Genomic DNA, 17,799 nt, shown 5'->3' on the forward strand with positions numbered 1-17,799 from the left:
TATGTATAGCTTTGTATACTTTAACACCTTATGTAAACTTAAACTTTTATGATCTTTGCAGAAAAAGAAGAACACCATAAACTGGGATTGGAAGTGTTATTTGGAGTTTTAGATTATGCTGGATGCACTAAGAAAATAACTGCTTGGAAATATTTGGCAAAATACCTGAAACAGACCTTAATGGGGTAAGAAACAAAGTTTTGGTTGCTGGATTACCATAAATGATATTTCCCAATATTTTAGCTTAGATCTGTCAATTTTCAAATAAAGTTCTTTGCTTATGTGTTTGGAGTTCTTGAACTGTATCTTCAGTGGTTTCCTTGTGAGTACATTTTCTTCTGAACCAAGGAAATAGAGAATTATGAGGATAACATGCAAGAATTCTATCAAGAGTTATTCTGGGGCGGAGGCAAGATGGCCAACTGAAGCCAGCTATCCACAGAGGCTCCCATCTAGAAGAAGAGTTAGAGGACCAAAATTTAGCAAGTAACCTGGTGGATTAGAGCTGTGCCAAAAGAGAAAGTTGAAGAATGCACATCAGCCCTGCTGAGGCAAGCTGCAACCCCAAGGATACAAACAAAAGGTACAAAATTTCATCACCAAGTGGACAGGAGTCCCCTCCCCCATGAGAACGGCTTGGAGTACTCCATACAAGCAAGCAAGCAGAGTTCAAAAGTTCTCCCATAATATCTCATGGGAGAGACCCTCTAAAATCTGGATGTACTTCCTCTATTAGGGAGCCATGGCGCTCTCCTGCCAGGCATAAAACTGTATATATTCTCCACCTGCAATTCTGAACTCCCAGCACTCCCCTTCACTCTCACTCTGAGGTCTAGAAGCCTGTCCCCCTGGAGTCCAGATTCTTGGATAACTTCTCGAGAGGTGTGGACAGGGCATGGACTGCTGCTGGTCAGTGCTGATTCTGTAGCACAGGAGTGAGGAGAGGATAGTTGGCTGAGAGGGAACCATATAGAAGTGGTGGTGCCCCAAGGCACAGAGCAGAAGCCACAGCGGTAGCAATAGGGCTCACCCCTGGATATTCTGGAGTCACAACCCCTGTCTCTGGGGAACTAGAGGAGGCTAGGCATCTTCACTGGTGGCAGCCACTGGCAGAACAGATCTGGGATGGAAATGCAGGCCCCATGAGTATAGGGTTTGCCTGAGGTGGTACCGGACTGGGCGGAGTGCAGGGACTAGAATACACATGCACAGAGCTGGCAGATTCCCAGGGCGAGGCTGACCCTGAGGACTGCTTTACTGAGCCTGGGACACACCCGGCCCTCAGGGGATCATTAGCTGAGACAAAGGAGGTCAAGCAGAGGCTGGAACTGACAGCTAACCGTGCAGTGACTACAAACTGCAGCTGAGAGTGGGCAGCGGCACAGATAGGGTCTGAGGTGCAGGTTCTGTGAACTCAAAACAGCTTTTCTTCTGCAGGGGAATATAGCTGGGACAGAAACAAATTCTGCAAAGTTGTTCTGTCAGTAACATTAATCAGAGGCGGGGCTGGAACTGAGTGAACAGCCCCAATCTCCATTAAGCACCCAAGGTTGTTAGGCCTCACCTCGCCCAGCTGGATAGTGGCAGAGAGCAGTGGCCTGGCTGAGCAGACAGAGATCTCCCTGCGATTCAGGCAGGTGCAAACTCCTGTAGTATCTGCTCATTGGAAGCAACTGAGTCACAGCTCTTCGGGATTATGAGTGACTGAGTGTGACAGAGGTGCAAGGTGAGGAAGGCGGCATCAACCTTCCCAGACTAATCTATTTGCTGGGTGGGTCCTGCTGACCTCACTGAGCACCAGAGCGAGTCGTATTTGAGTTGTTAGCAGACCCCTGTGACTAGTTGCCAGAGACCTTTTAAACTCTCTCACCTAAGATAGGTGCTGACTGAGACAGTTGATTTGGACCTCTTGAACTGGGTCAATCACCTGAGGACTATTCAAGTGGTACCCTGGGTGTGTAGTTGTGGGAAGGTTTGATCTTCCTTTTCCCGTTGATGCCTGTGGGGGGTGGGGTGACTTAATTGCTGGTATTTCTCCACAGCTGAGATTTCAACCCAGAGTAACTGATTCACTAGAGTAGGACAGAGACCAGGTGAAAACAAGCAGAGCCTAGCCCCACCACACCAAGCAGGTCCCCGGTTTCTCAGGTTGTAGCACTGTACGGGTCCTTGGCAAAGCTCGAGGGGAAAAGGTACAGACACCAGTCCCAGCTTTAGGGCAAAGGGCTTGTTAATCACTACTCCTGAAGTCCCCAACCCAATTTCTCTTTATCTGCTCATCTAGTCAAATAGTGTAAAATAATCATGGGGCAGAATCAGCAGAAAAACTCCAGTAATATGAATAATCAGAGTAGATCAATCCTCCCAAAGAAAGATATGGCAGGCGCAACTGAAGATCTCATTCATAAACAGATGGCCGAGATGTCAGAAATTGAGTTCAGAATTTGGATTGCAAACAAGATTAATAGAATGGAGGAAAAGTTGGAATTAGAAATTTGAGGAGCAATTCAAAAGTTGTCTAAAGAATCCAATGAATTTTAAGACAAAATCATCAAAGATTTTGACACCTTGAGGCAAGAATTTGCAGCCCTCAACAATCTGAAAAATACAGTAGAATCCCTCAGTAACAGAGTGAAGCAAGCAGAAGAAAGGATTTCTGACATTGAAGACAAAGCTTTTGAATGCTCCCAAACTCTCAAAGAGGAAGAGAAATGGAGATCAAAAACGGATCATTCTCTCAGAGAGCTCTGGGATAATTCGAAGAAAGCTAATATTCGCCTCATAGGAATCCCTGAAAGCGATGAAGTAGCTTTGCAAAGCAGAGAGGCTCTTCTCCATGAAATTATGAAAGAATTTTCCAAACATGCCAAGAGATTCTGAATTCAGATAGCAGACAGTTTCAGAACCCCAGCATGACTCAACCGGAATAAGACATCCCCCAGGCACATCATAATTAACTTCACTAAAGTTAATATTAAGGAGAAAATTCTGAAAGCAGCCACACGTGAGAAAACCATAACCTACAAAGGGAAGAATATTAGAATGACTGCAGAGCTCTCTGCTGAAACCTTTCAAGCCAGAAGAGGGTGTTCTTCGACTTTTAATCTCCTAAAACAAAATAACTTTCAACCCTGGATCTTGTATCCAGCTAAACTGACTTTCATTTATGATGGAGAAATTAAATACTTTAATGACATTCACATGTTGAAGAAATTTGCCATAACTAAACCAGTTCTTCAGTATATTCTTAGACCTATCTTCCATAATGACCAGCGCAATTCTCCACCAAAAAAGTAAACTCACTCAGAAACTTTTGATCAAATTCCAACTTCCACAGTGGTGAAAGGATTAAAAATGTCCACTGAGGGCGGCGCCTGTGGCTCAGTGAGTAGGGCGCCGGTCCCATATGCTGAGGGTGGCGGGTTCAAACCCAGCCCCGGCCAAACTGCAACAAAAAAATAGCCGGGTGTTGTGGTGGGCGCCTGTAGTCCCAGCTACTCGAGAGGCTGAGGCATGAGAATCGCCTAAGCCCGGGAGTTGGAGGTTGCTGTGAGCCGTGTGACGCCACGGCACTCTACCGAGAGTGATAAAGTGAAACTCTGTCTCTACAAAAAAAAAAAAAGAAAAAAAAATGTCCACCGAACCTTTAAGAAACTCAATACCGAAAATTCTACCAGGATTATCAATATTTACAATTAATGTGAATGGCTTAAATTGCCCTCTAAAGAGGCACAGGTTGGCTGACTGCATACAAAAACTCAGGCTAGATATCTGCTGCGTAGAAGAATCTCATCTTACCTTAAAGATAAATATAGTCTCTGGGTAAAGGGATGGTCATCTATATTTCAGGCAAATGGAAGTCAGAAAAAAGCAGGTATTCCTATTTAATTTGTAGATACAATAGGCTTTAAACCAACAAAAGTAAGGAAGGATAAGAATGGTCACTTCATATTTGTTAAGGGTAATAGTCAATATGATCAGATTTCTTTCTTTTTTTTTTTTTTTTTTTTTTGTGGTTTTTGGCCGGCGCTGGGTTTGAACCCACCACCTCCGCCATATGGGACTGGTGCCCTACTCCTTGAGCCACAGGTGCCGCCCCAATATGATCAGATTTCAATTATTAATATTTATGCACCCAACCAAAATGTTCCTCAATTTATAAGAGAAACTCTAACAGGCACGAGCAACTTGATTTCCTCCAGCTCCATAATTGGAGAATTTAACACTCCTTTGGCAGTGTTGGATAGATCCTCCGATAAGAAGCTGAGCAAAGTAATTTTAGACTTAAACGTAACCAACAGTTGGATTTAACAGACATCCACAGAAAAATTTCATCCCAACAAAACTGAATACACATTCTTCTCATTAACCCATGGAACATACTCCAAAATCGCTCACATCTTCGGTCACAAGTCTAACCTCAGTAAATTTAAAGGAATAGAAATTATTCCTTGCATCTTCTCAGACCACCATCGAATAAAAGTTGAACTCAGTAATAGCAGGAATCTGCATACTTGTACAAAAACATGGAAATTAAATAACCTAATGCTTAATGATAGCTTGGTCATAGACGAGATTAAGAAGGAAATTACCAAATTTTGGGGACAAAACGATAATGAAGACATGAATTATCAGAACCTCTGGGATACCACAAAGGCAATCCTAAGAGGGAAATTTATAGCACTGCAAGCCATCCTCAAGAGAAGGGAAAGAGAGGAAATTAACAACTTAATGGCGCATCTCAAGCTACTGGAAAAGGAAGAACATTCCAACCCCAAACCCAGTAGAAGAAAAGAACCAAAATTAGAGCAGAATTAAATGAAATTGAAAACGAACCGATTATACAACAGATCAATAAATCAAAAAGTTGGTTTTTTGAAAACATCAATAAAATAGATAAACCTTTGGCTAAGGTCACCAAGAAAAAAAGAGTAAAATCTCTAATTTCATCAATCAGAAATGACAAAGAGGAAATAACATCAGACTTCTCAGAAATTCAAAAAATCCTTAATGAATATTACAAGAAACTTTATTCTCAGAAATATGAAAATCTAAAGGAAATTAACCAATACTTGGAAGCATGTCACCTTCCAAGACTTAGCCAGAATCAAGTGGAAATACTGACCAGGCCTATATCAAGTTTCGAAATAGCATCAACCATACAAAATCTCCCTAAAAAGAAAAGCTCAGGACCAGATGGTTTCACGTCAGAATTCTACCAAATCTTTAAAGGGGAACTAGTACCTATATTACTCAACCTGCTCCAAAATGTCGAAAAAGAAGGGGGACTACCCAACATGTTCTATGAAGCAAACATCACCCTGATCCCTCAACCAGGAAAGGACCCAAAAAGAAAAGAAAATTATAGACCAATATCACTAATGAATATAGATGGAAAAATATTTAACAAGGTCCTAACAAAGAGAATCCAGCAACACATCAAACAAATTATACATCATGACCAAGTTTGTTTTTTCCCAGGGTCTCAAGGCTGCTTCAATATACGTTAAGTCTATAAATATAATTCAGTACATAAACAAATTAAAAAACAAAGACCATATGATTCTCTCAATTAATGCAGAAAAAGCTTTTGATAATATCCAGCATTGCTTCATGATCAGAACACTTAAGAAAATTGGTATAGAAGGGACATTTCTTAAACTAATAGAGGCTATCTACAGCAAACCCGCAGCCAGTATCGTATTGAATGGAGATAAATTGAAATCATTTCCATTCATCAGGAACCAGACAAGGCTGCCCATTTTCTTCACTGTTGTTTAACATTGTAATGGAAGTTTTAGCCATCATAATTAGAGAAGAAAGGGCGATCAAGGGTATCCATATAGGGTCAGAAGAGATCAAACTTTCACTCTTTGTAGATGATATGATTGTATATCTGGAAAACACCAGGGATCCTACAACAAAAGCCTTAGAAGTGATCAAGAAATACAGCAGCGTCTCCAGTTACAAAATCAACATTCATAAATCAGTAGCCTTTATATATACCAACAATGATCAAGCTGAAAAAAAAACTGTCAAGGACTGTTTATTCTGTTCATAGTAGTGCCAAAGAAGATGAAATATTTGGGAGTTCATCTAACAAAGGACATGAAAGATCTCTATAAAGAGAACTGTGAAACTCTTAAGAAAAGAAATAGCTGAAAATGTTAACAAATGGAAAAACATACCATGCTTATGGATGGGAAGAATCAACATTGTTAAATTGTCCATACTACCCAAAGCAATATACAATTTTAATGCAATCCCTATTAAAGCTACACTGTCATACTTTAAAGATCTTGAAAAAATAATACTTCATTTTATATGGAATCAGAGAAAACCTCTAGTAGCCACGATATTACTCAGAAATAAAAAAAAGCAGGAGGAATCACGCTACCAGACCCCAGCTATACTATACTATAGTATACTATAAATCAATAGTGATCAAAACAGCTTGGTACTGGCACAAAAACAGAGAGGTAGATGTATGGAACAGAATAGAGAACTACTTACCATTATTTGATCTTTGACAAGCTAATTAAAAACATTCAGTGGGGAAAAGATTCCATATTTAACAAATAAAAGTGCTGGGTGAACTGGCTGGTGACCTGTAAAAGACTGAAACTGAACCCATAGCTTTCACCATTAACTAAGATAGACTTTCACTGGATTAAAGATTTAAAGGTAAGGCATGAAACTATAAAAATACTAGAAGAAAGTGCAGAGAAAACTCTTTTTTTTTTTGTAGAGACAGAGTCTCACTTTATGGCCCTCCGTAGAGTGCCGTGGCCTCACACAGCTCACAGCAACCTCCAACTCCTGGGCTCAAGTGATTCTCTTGCCTCAGCCTCCCGAGTAGCTGGGACTACAGGTGCCCGCCACAATGCCCGGCTATTTTTTGGTTGCAGTTTGGCCGGGGCCGGGTTTGAACCCGCCACCCTCGGTATATGGGGCCGGCGCCCTACCGACTGAGCCATAGGCGCCACCTCAGAGAAAACTCTTGAAGAAATTGGCCTGGGCTAATATTTTATGAGGAGGACCCCCTGGCAATTGAAGCAGCATCAAAAATACACTCTTGGGACCTGATCAAAGTAAAGAGGTTCTGCACAGCCATGAACATAGTTAAGCCAGCAGACAGCCCTCAGAATGGGAGAAGATATTTGCAGATTATGTCCCTGACAAATGTTTAATAACCAGAATCCACAGAGAACTCAAATGTATAACAAGAAAAGAATAAGTGATTCCATCGCAGGCTGTTCTAGGGACTTGAAGAGAAACTTCTCTGAAGAAGACAGGTGCACGGCCTACAGACACATGAAAAATGTTCATCATCCTTAATCATCAGAGAAATGCAAATCAGAACTACTTTGAGATATCATCTAACTCCAGTAAGATTAGCCCATATCACAAAATCCCAAGACCAGAGATGTTGGCGTGGATATGGAGAAAAGGGAACACTTCTACACTGCTGGTGGGAATGCAGCCTAATACAGTCCTTTTGTAAAGATGGTTGGAGAACACTTAGAGATCTAAAAATAGACTTGCCATTCAATCCTATAATTCCTCTACTAGGTATATACCCAGAAGACCAAAAATCACATTATAACAAAGATATTTATACCAGAATGTTTATTGCAGCCCAATTCATAATTGCTAAGTCATCGAAAAGCTCATCGATCCACGAATGGATTAATGAATTGTGGTATATGTACACCATGGAATATTATGCAGCCTTAAAGAAAGATGGAGACTTTATCTCTTTCATGTTTACATGGATGGAGCTGGAACATATTCTTAGTGAAGTATCTCTAGAATGGAAGAAAAAGTATCCAATGTACTCAGCCCTAGTATGACACTAATTTATAGCTTTCATATGAAAGCTGTAACTGAATTATAACGTAAGAATATGGGGAAGGGGAAGAGAGAGGGGAGGGGAGAGGATGGGTGGTGGGAGGTTGATTGGTGGGACCACACCTACGGTGCATCTTACAAGGGTATATGTGAAAGTTACTAAATGTAGAATGTAATTGTGTCAACAGAATAACTAAAAAATCACATGAAGGCTATGTTAACCATTGTGATGAAAATATGTCAAATGGTATATAAAACCAGTATACAGTGCCCCATGATTGCAATAATGTACACAGCTATGATTTAATAATAATAATAATAATAAAAGAATTCTATCAAGAATTTTTTGCTGTCAAAATAAGTACCATACATTAGCACTACATTGGTTGGGAATAAATGTGTGTTTTCAAATAGGAAATATAGACTACAAGGGATCACCCCCACTCTTTGCTAAATACTCTTTGTAAGGCTCTTTGTAATTTGTGTATTATTAATGTCTCAGATTACATGGGATGCAGCTTTTCTTCCAGTGGTTTTTTTGTTTGTTTGTTTAGTTTTTGGCTGGGGCTGGGTTTGAACCCGCCACCTCCAGCATATGGGACCCGCGCCCTACTCCTTTGAGCCACAGGCACCACCCACTTCCAGCTGTTTTCAATTATTTTCAGTGTGTGTTTTTAGGACTTCCTAAGCTCATCATAAATTATTTATTCTACAAATTTTTTTTTTTTTTTTTATTGTTGAGGATTCATTGAGGGTACAATAAGCTAGGTTACACTGATTGCAATTGTTAGGCAAAGTCCCTCTTGCAATCATGTCTTGCCCCCATAAAGTGTGACACACACCAAGGTATTCTACAAATTTTTATGAAGTTTGTTGTGTCCTGGGTATCTAAAACTATGCCTCTGATTATAATATTTATGTCACATTTTGGATAAAAGAAAAGGAGTTGCTTTGTTTGTTTTTACTTATGTGTAAGAAGAAAGCATATCACAAAATTAAATTTCATTTATGTATTATTTTAGTGGATAGGAAGTTCAGTATTAGTTGGAACTTGTTTCAGACTTCAGAGCTTTATACGAGCCCTGCTGTACATTCTACTGGACTGGTTTAATTCTAATAACAGTGCTATAAGATAGATAATTACCTCAAGGAAACTGAAGCTCTGAGAGTTACACGGCTTGCCCAGGATTACATTAAGAGTACGTGGAAGATTGGGAATTTGAATCCAGTATCTGACTTCAGACTGTGTCCTCTTAACCACTGAGCTACCCTGAATTTGCTGTTTAGTTAAATGGAAAATGGGAGATGGAGATATGAAACCAGCACATTGTACCCCTTGACTGCACTAATGTACACAGCTATGATTTAATAATAATAATCAAAAAAAGAGAACTAAAACGGATTTGTTTTCATGCTATTGACAATCATGTATTATGCCTTGGCTTGGAATTTAGTTTGGAAACATCTTCCTTTTCATCTTTCCATAGACTCTACATAAGTTCAAATCCTGACAGTATTCAAGGGTCCTCAGACTTTTTAAACAGGGGGCCAGTTCACTGTCCCTCAGACCATTGGAGGGCCAGACTATAGTTAAAAAACAAAAAAAAAACTATGAACAAATTCCTATGCGCACTGCACATATCTTATTATGAAGTTAAAAAACAAAACGGGAACAAATACAATCACACCACCTCATGTGGCCCGCAGGCTGCAGTTTGAGGACCCCTGGATCTATTCCCCTCAGTGACCTTCTCTTTGACATTTTTCTTTTCCAGAAATCACCTTGTGTGGGTTCAAGAACAGTGGAACTCCAGGAAAAACTGGTGGCCAAGCTTTCACTTCAGCTACTTTTGGGCAAAAAGTGATTGGAAGGAAGATACAGCTTTGGCATGTGAGAAAGCTTTTGTAGCTGGAATACTGTTGGGAAAAGGTACATGTTTTTATTTTAATCTAGACATAGCTTTTGGCTGATTTTTAAATTACAAAGCATGACCATTTATCTTAGAGGTTACCTGGCATGGTGCCTAGGGCTACTAGATACTTGAGAAATAACAACCGAATGAAGACTGAATCCTGAGTGCAGAGCAGGTGATGTGCTTTTAAGAAATTGCCGCCATTGAGGGCGGTGCCTGTGGCTCAGTGAGTGGGGTGCTGTCCCCCCCATATACCAAGGGTGGCAGGTTTGAACCTAGCCCCGTTCAAACTGCAATAAAAGAATAGCTGGGCGTTGTGGTGGGTGCCCATAGTCCCAGGTACTTGGGAGACTGAGGCAAGAGAATCACCTAAGCCCAAGAGCTGAAAGTTGCTGTGAGCTGTGACGGAACGGCACTCTACTGAGGGTGACAAAGTGAGACACTAAGAAAAAAAAAAAGAAATCCCCATTGATTAGAAATAGTGATTTCATATTACTGATTGTGATTTGTTTTCATGTTTGACTTGAGTGTGGTTAGGGGGAATTACGATACGCAGTGCAGACTGTTCTCACAGTAAATGACTATTTGGCCTTGCTGTATAGAAAGTTTACTGAGGTTTTCTACTTTATTAAAAGCACAAAAATATTCTTATTGACTTCACAGTATATTATATTTACTTACCTGTGCCTATAAGGATAAAACTTTTTCTCCCCTTAAGAGAAAGAACACCTCCTATTAGTATATGAAAAAAGATCCTCTTAAGAGGAAAGGGACATTGATCTTTATGAAATATTTTGGGTGATAAAACTCTTACCTGCTTTGTACTTACTAAGCAGATGGCTAGTACTAAAATGAAACTGCCACAAAATATGTCCCAAAATGAAGAATGTAAACTTAACAGTGACCACTAGTAAGCAATCCGTTGCCATGGCGTTTAAAGTGTCCAAAAGAGATTCTTAAGTTCACTTTTGGATTTGGTTTGTATTATGTTGGAATTAGTACTCTCAGGGAATTAATCTTAGTAAATACGAGTACCAACTAAATGTTGGTTTTGTGGAAGGGCAGGGATCAATAAACAAATTAAAAATTATTCTCTAATATACTGATGACAAGAAACAGTAATGTGATTTGGATTGTCATCTTCTACTGCTTTATGAGTAGAGAGGTATCTAGTACAGATATCTAGAGGTATCTTTGAGTAGAGTCCAAAGACCTGGGTTAATTTTAAGAAACAGTAATGTGATTTGGATTGTCATCTTCTACTGCTTTATGAGTAGAGAGGTGTCTAGTATAGATATCTAGAGGTATCTTTGAGTAGAGTCCAAAGACCTGGGTTAATTTTCTAATTCTCATTCACTTGCCGTGTAACTTAGGTCAACCAGTTAACCTTTGGAAGCCCTCCTTGTGAAATGGGCATTATTTGGTTACAGGATTGTCATAAACATAAGAACATTCCATCAGAATGATTTATAAGTTCTAAAGTACCCTATAGGTAATGAAGTATCAGTTATGCTTGAAATGGCCACATTTCTTCTGTCAGGCTGGGAGGGTAGAATTGAGTCAGTCTATTCAGGAGTCAAGCTGGATTTTCTTCTTGTTCTGGTTATCATCATTACATTGAAGGATTCAAATTCTACTTATAGTCTGCCTGTGCCTTGTGCTTAGAGTGGGGTATGGTGGCTGCCTTTCTTCCCATGCTCTGCTAAAAGCAAGCCAGGCCCATTTCTCCTTGCAATTCAGGCTACTTGGTTGTCCTGTGACGTCAGTTCTCTGGTAGAAGAGAAAAGGTAATATTTGTAGTTTAATCAACGTTTTCTGTATGTTACGGTAGTAGCAAAGTTCTTTCCAACTTTCTGTATATGTAGAGGGAATAATCTGTGTACAAAGTATTTTGTTCTTACTAATATGGCATGATATATTTAGAAATTCAAATTATTTTAGCAACACCACAGATACCACTGCTTTCAAACTAATAAAATAATAGCAAGTGAGCTGGGCATGGTGGTACATGCCTGTAGTCTCAGGTCCTCATAGGCTGAGGCAGGTGGATCCGTGAGTCCAGGAGTTTAAGGCCAGCCTGGGAAACTAGTGAGACCCTGCCTCAAAAAAAAAAAAAAATGCTCCCAAACAAAAGTATTAGTAATTGTGACATATTACAATAGAACCTCTGTAAGTTGACCATGCAAAGGACAATAACACACTGGTCAGCATACGGAGGTGGTCAACTAAGGAACTTCACTGAGTACATGTGGTGAATGTCCAGTCTATGAAAATAAGACTAACTTAAGGAGGTGGTCAGTGTAGGGAGGTGGTCAACTGTGGAGGTTCTACTGTATTTTCAGGGGCGATACAATTTTATTATAAGCATAGTGTATATCCCAGCAATTTCCCAGAGAAGATTGATATATAAGCTGAGACTAGATTAAATTAATTTTCCACGTGATTTATGGTTTTGTTCATTTAACAAACATAAGAAAAACTCTTACAATATCCAGTTTACGTTTTTCTTACAGAAATTTGATTCATTTCTTTGAAATATTTGATAAATTTTTTTTGTGTGTTGTGATACTAGGAGGAGCAGGTAGAACTTCTCGTGAGCGTAAGGCACTTTGTTAGAGCTGTGCGGTCTCCATCCACTGCTTGCTAGGTGGCTAGAATGAGTAGATGATGTTTGATCTCTTCTATGATTTGTTTATTCTAATTCTCATTCTACAGAGAACTTTCTCATTTTATAAATGTAACTTTGGCTAATTTATAAGCTAACACTGACAGGGAAACTATAATAATCTACTTTTGGAGAAGGCTCATTTAATACATAAGTATGCATGATATATAATATGTTACCATGAATAGGATTTGGGTGGGAGGGTAGAAAACCAGCTAAAGTCTATATGCCTTAATTATGATGCATAATTTTATATATGATGCATATATAAAATCTTTATATATAGGAAGTAATACATTTCATTGGTGACAGCTCTTAGAATATAGTTGGGACATGTTGTTGTAGATAATGCAAATGGGTCTATTTTTGTAATCATTAGTATGCGAAAGTTGAAGCAGAATTTTTAAAATGTAGAAATATTCTTTAAAAATTTGATAAGTATTAAAGCTTTTTATTTTTTTTTTTATTTTTTAGGTTGTAGATATTTTCGGTATATTTCAAAACAAGATCATCAAGTCTTAAGGAAGAAAATTAAGCAGATGAAGAAATCAGTAAAAAAATACAGTATCGTAAATCCAAGACTGTGATAAGAATTTTAGTTATTTCATAGTAGCTGCAGAGTAGTAGCTTGATAGGTAGTTACTGAATGTATTTATGTAGCATTTTGAGAAGGTAGTTTTTATGACTACTAAATGTTATTTTCAATATATTTTTGTACTTTTTTAATCAGTTATAGATAGGGAAACAGTCTTACTGCCATTGTTCTTTATAAATATGTATGTTTTCATTTTTATAATGTTAACTGTAGTATTTATTAAGGAATAATTCCTCAAATGAAAAAATGTTTGTTTAATTAGGGAGTACAGCCCTATAGCAGTTATTTGCAGATAATTTGCCTCTGATTATTATGTAATAAAATATAACTTGTGGTTCTGCAAAATGAATTTATGTTCTTTTAGATTAATTGATCCATGTTGGGTACACCACTATGAAGAAAATATATCGGTGATGAGTTCTGTTGAGGAATTTTGAAAAGAAGGAAGGATTTAGAAAAGACTCTTCTTTTAGTATAAAAACATGGCAATTTTGGGCTAAGTGACTTTCTGCTAGAAAGAGACCTTGGGCTGTAGAGGACTAATTGGGTCAGAGAGGTAGAGAGGGCTGGCTGCTTTCAGCTGGCAATAGCATAATTTTAAAGGGCTCGAGGCTTTTTGTTGCCTGACACAGCAATCTAAGACATACTTTAGAGCTTCTGTGTCCCCTCTTCTTTTTTCTTGGAAACTAGGATTAGCAGTAGGCAGCTAGAGAGTGGAGGAAAGTCTGTGCCAGTGAAATAGTGCCCCTGAGACACATAGCCCAATGGGAAGGGTTAGCCAAAAGCCAACAACTCTCATAAAGTGACATGTTGTGATAACTGCTAAGTGCTGCTTCAAAAATATCTTGGCTCTTACATGTTTATTGTTCAAATATCTAGCAATTGAGTTTCATGGAGGCTTACCAACTTCAGAACACGTTTAATATTTAGATGGCAAACTATGTTATTTTCCCCCCTGGCTTATATTCCTACTAATTTTAAACCATGTACAAGAAAATTAGGGGACACATTTTCTCTGGGACACCTAAAACTTTTTTTAGGTCCACTGAAGTTAAAGGCAGTTCCATGAATGATAGCAGCTAAAATTTATCAAGCAGTTGGGGCTTTAAATTTTATCATATCATCACCACCATCCTATGAGCTATCCGCTTCTTATCAAGAAAGTAACTTGCCAAGGTCACAGATAGTAGGTGTTGGCACCAGGACCCTAACCCAATCAGTGTGGTTCCAAAATGTACTACTGCCTTCCTGCTTAGTTAGTGATTTCTTAAGAGATATCAAAAAAGCTTCTGCACAGCTAAGGACACAACAGTCAAAGCAAACAGACAACCTTCAAAATGGGAAGGGGTATTTGCATATTATCAATCTGACAAAGGCTTGATCAGTAGGATCTATAGAGAACTCAAATTAACAAAAAAGGGCAAACAATCCCATCTATCACTGGGCAAGAGACATGAACAGAAACTTCTCTGAGGAAGACAGATGAATGGCTAACAAACATATGAGAAAATGCTTATCCCTAATCATCACAGAAATGCAAATCAAAACCACCCTGAGACACCACTAAATCCAGTAAGATTAGCTCACATCACAAAGTCCCAAAGCTACAGATGCTGGCATGGATGTGGAAAGAAGGGAACACTTTTACAGTGCTGGTAGGATTGCAAACTAACTGGTACAGACTCTTTGGAAGGAAGTATGGAGAATCCTCAAAGAACTCAAATTAAGATCTCCTATTTGACCCTCCACTACTAGGGATCTACCTAGAAGAAAAAAGAAATCCTTTATGGGACATTTGCACTAGGCTGTTTATCACAGCTCAACTTACACTAGCCAAAATGTGGAAACAACCTAAATGCCCATCAACTCAGGAATAGATTAACAAGCTGTGGTATATGTATACTGTGGAATACTAGTTAGCCATAAAAAGATGGTAACTTCACATCTTTTGTATTAACCTGGATTGAGTTGAAACACCTTCTTAGTACAGTATCACAAGAGTGGACAACAATTATCCAATGTACTCAGTTCTGATATGAAGTCAGTAGATGATCTGATGTATACCCACAAAGGAGAAAAACTCATTTCAATTCAAGTTCAGGGGAGGGAGGGTTTGGGGTGCTCCCACTAAATGAGCATGGCGTGAGGGTGTATGGCACACCTTTTGGGTGTAGGACATAACTACAAGAGGGACTCTACCTAACAAATTCAAATGTTGTGACCTGGTTGGTTGTACCCTCATATTAACCTGAAGTAAAATATTTTTAAAAAAGATATCTACACATAAGATGATGTCTGACATCTGACAGAGTTAGTAATTATGTTTCTTTGATTTATAACCAGAGGTACTGAAACATCCAAATCTTAATGTGGTTCTGTTTTAACTTCTCAGCAAGTTTGATGTAATTTTCCATGTACTGAACCCCCATTACCTGTGTATGAGCAGTGAGCTGACACTGTGCTGAAGCAGTCTGGCAGAACCTCTGGAGGACTGTTCTGGGCTATCTAGGTCTTGGTCTACAGTTCTCAGGCTTGGTAGGCTCACCACACCGTGTCCTCACTGGTCCCTCCGCAGACTCATCAAGTCACCAAGTCACATTGTTTAATCTTTGTGATTCTGTCTTTCTCACCAGTATGTTATCTAGGCTCATCATCTTCACATCACCAATACTTAGAATTTGTAGTTTATTAAATCATCATTGAGTTGAATTGAAAGAGAATTTATAAAAGTTATTGACCAAGTATGCCTATCCCGTAGGAAGTAACATCCTGGCATGTTTATACCAAGAGTAGGGCGTCAGGAGAACACGAGGGGTGGGTCCATCTTTCAGTACTTCTTTGGCTGCCTGAGCAAGTTAATCTCTCTTAGTTTCTTCATTTATGGAGTGGACATAATAGGATTTATCTCAGTAGAGTGTTATGAAGGATAACAGCAAAATAATTAATGCCTAGGATAATAATGCCTTAATAAATTCTAACTATAGGTTGAGTATCCCTATTCTAAAAATCCGAGATCCAGAATGCTCTGAAGTCCAAAATTTTTTGACCACTAAATATCATGCTCCGAGGAAATGCTAGTTGGAGCAGTTAAGACTCTTTTGTGTTAGGGATGTTCAACTGGTTCAGTGTTTTCCAAAATCTGGAAAAAACCCACGTCCAGAACACTTCTGGTCCTGAGCATTTTAGATAAGGGATGCTCAACTTGTACTAAGTAACCATCCATCATGACTACTTTGAAGACACTTTAAATAACAGAAACTAAGTAAAGAGAATTTATAGTCTCTTTTCTTCTGGCAGCCTCTGAATGTATGTATTTAAGATGTATAATTTGATGTTTTGATATACATTGTGAAATACCAAAACAAAACTAAATATATTTATTACCTCTATATAATCACCATTGTGTGTGGGGGTGTGGTGTGAGAAGATTGATCTTCTTAACAAATTACAGTATGCAATCAGTACTGAACTATCATCAGCATTTGACCAACATCCCTCCATTTCCCTCTTCCTCCAGCCCCTGGCAACCACCATTTCACTCTCTGCTCCTGTGAATGTGACTGTTTTCGATGTCTCATACTAGTGAGATCATGCAGCATTTCTTTCTGTGTCTTGTTTATTTCGCTCCGCATAACGTCCTCCACTTTCATCCATGTTGTCGCAAATGGCAAACTTTCCTCTCTTTTTAAGACTGAATGATATTCCATAGTATTTTTATGCACCACATTTTCTTTATCCATTCATCTGTCAAAGGACATTTAGGTTGTTTTCACATTTTGGCTGTTATTAGTAATACTGCAGTGAGCATAGGTGTGCAGGTATCTCTTTGCAATCCTGATGTCAGTTCCTTTGGATTATACCTAAATATTTCTATTTTAAATTATTTTGGGGGAACAGCTACACTGTTTTCTATAATTTACATTCCTACTAGCAGTGTACAAGGGCTCCCTTTTCTCCACATCCTCACCAACACTTCCCTTTTGTCTTTGATGTTAGCTACCCTAACAGGTACCAAGTGATAACCTCACTGTGGTTTTGATTAGCATTTTTCTTATGCCTAGAGATGCTGAGTACCCTTTCATGTGCCTGTTAGCCATTCAAATTTTTTTGAGGAGTTGACTGGTTAGGTTCTTTGCCCATTTAAAAATTGGGTTACTAATATTTTGGTGTTGAGTTGTATGATTTCCTTATGTATTTTGATATTAACCCCGTATTGGGTTAATTTAGTATGTGAATTACATCTCTATAAAGCAGTTATACTCTGCTTTTAGATTAATTGATCCATGTTGGGTACACCACTATGAAGAAAATATATTGGTGATGAGTTCTGTTGAGGAATTTTGAAAAGAAGGAAGGATTTAGAAAAGACTCTTCTTTTAGTATAAAAACATGGCAATTTTGGGCTAAGTGACTTTCTGCTAGAAAGAGACCTTGGGCTGTAGAGGAGTAATTGGGTCAGAGAGGTAAAAAAAGACAAGCAAGTTCAATGAAATCAGAAAGGTCTGGGTTCAAATTTCAGCATGGCTGAAGTATCCCACCTAGCTAAGCCTCACCTTAATTCTTTTAAATGGAGTGGTCTGAGAAAGATAGATATGAAGTGCTTTAGTATCGGTTCTGGTAGATGTTTTATCGCAATAAATGGTAATGTTATTATAACATTTAAAGAAAAAATAAAAATAAATATTCAGATAGATGTACCCTTTTGGACCCAGTTATTTACCCATATTTACAACACAAAGACTATTTCTGCTGAACTGAATTAGAATATTCATATT

General features: G+C 38.6%; 1 protein-coding gene across 7 annotated transcripts in view; it reads left to right on the plus strand.

The window, feature by feature from the left end:
• TAF1A (TATA-box binding protein associated factor, RNA polymerase I subunit A) overlaps positions 1 to 13,357 on the plus strand; it is a 64,914-nt gene extending 51,557 nt beyond the window's left edge. For 5 of the 7 annotated variants that reach the window (XM_053606918.1, XM_053606917.1, XM_053606923.1 and 2 more), the window contains 3 exons: positions 62 to 185; positions 9,627 to 9,781; positions 12,904 to 13,357. In XM_053606918.1, coding sequence (XP_053462893.1) covers positions 62 to 185; positions 9,627 to 9,781; positions 12,904 to 13,016 — 392 coding nt within the window. In that variant the 3' untranslated portion in view covers positions 13,017 to 13,357. Of the gene's footprint in view, positions 1 to 61; positions 186 to 9,626; positions 9,782 to 11,504; positions 12,686 to 12,903 lie in introns of those variants that run through there. The other 2 variants (XM_053606920.1, XM_053606922.1) reach the window with 2 other exon arrangements.
• Positions 13,358 to 17,799: the final 4,442 nt, after the last annotated feature.

The sequence above is a fragment of the Nycticebus coucang genome, chromosome 10 (genome assembly GCF_027406575.1).
Source record: "Nycticebus coucang isolate mNycCou1 chromosome 10, mNycCou1.pri, whole genome shotgun sequence".
In the NCBI taxonomy this organism is placed as follows: Eukaryota; Metazoa; Chordata; class Mammalia; order Primates; family Lorisidae; genus Nycticebus; species Nycticebus coucang.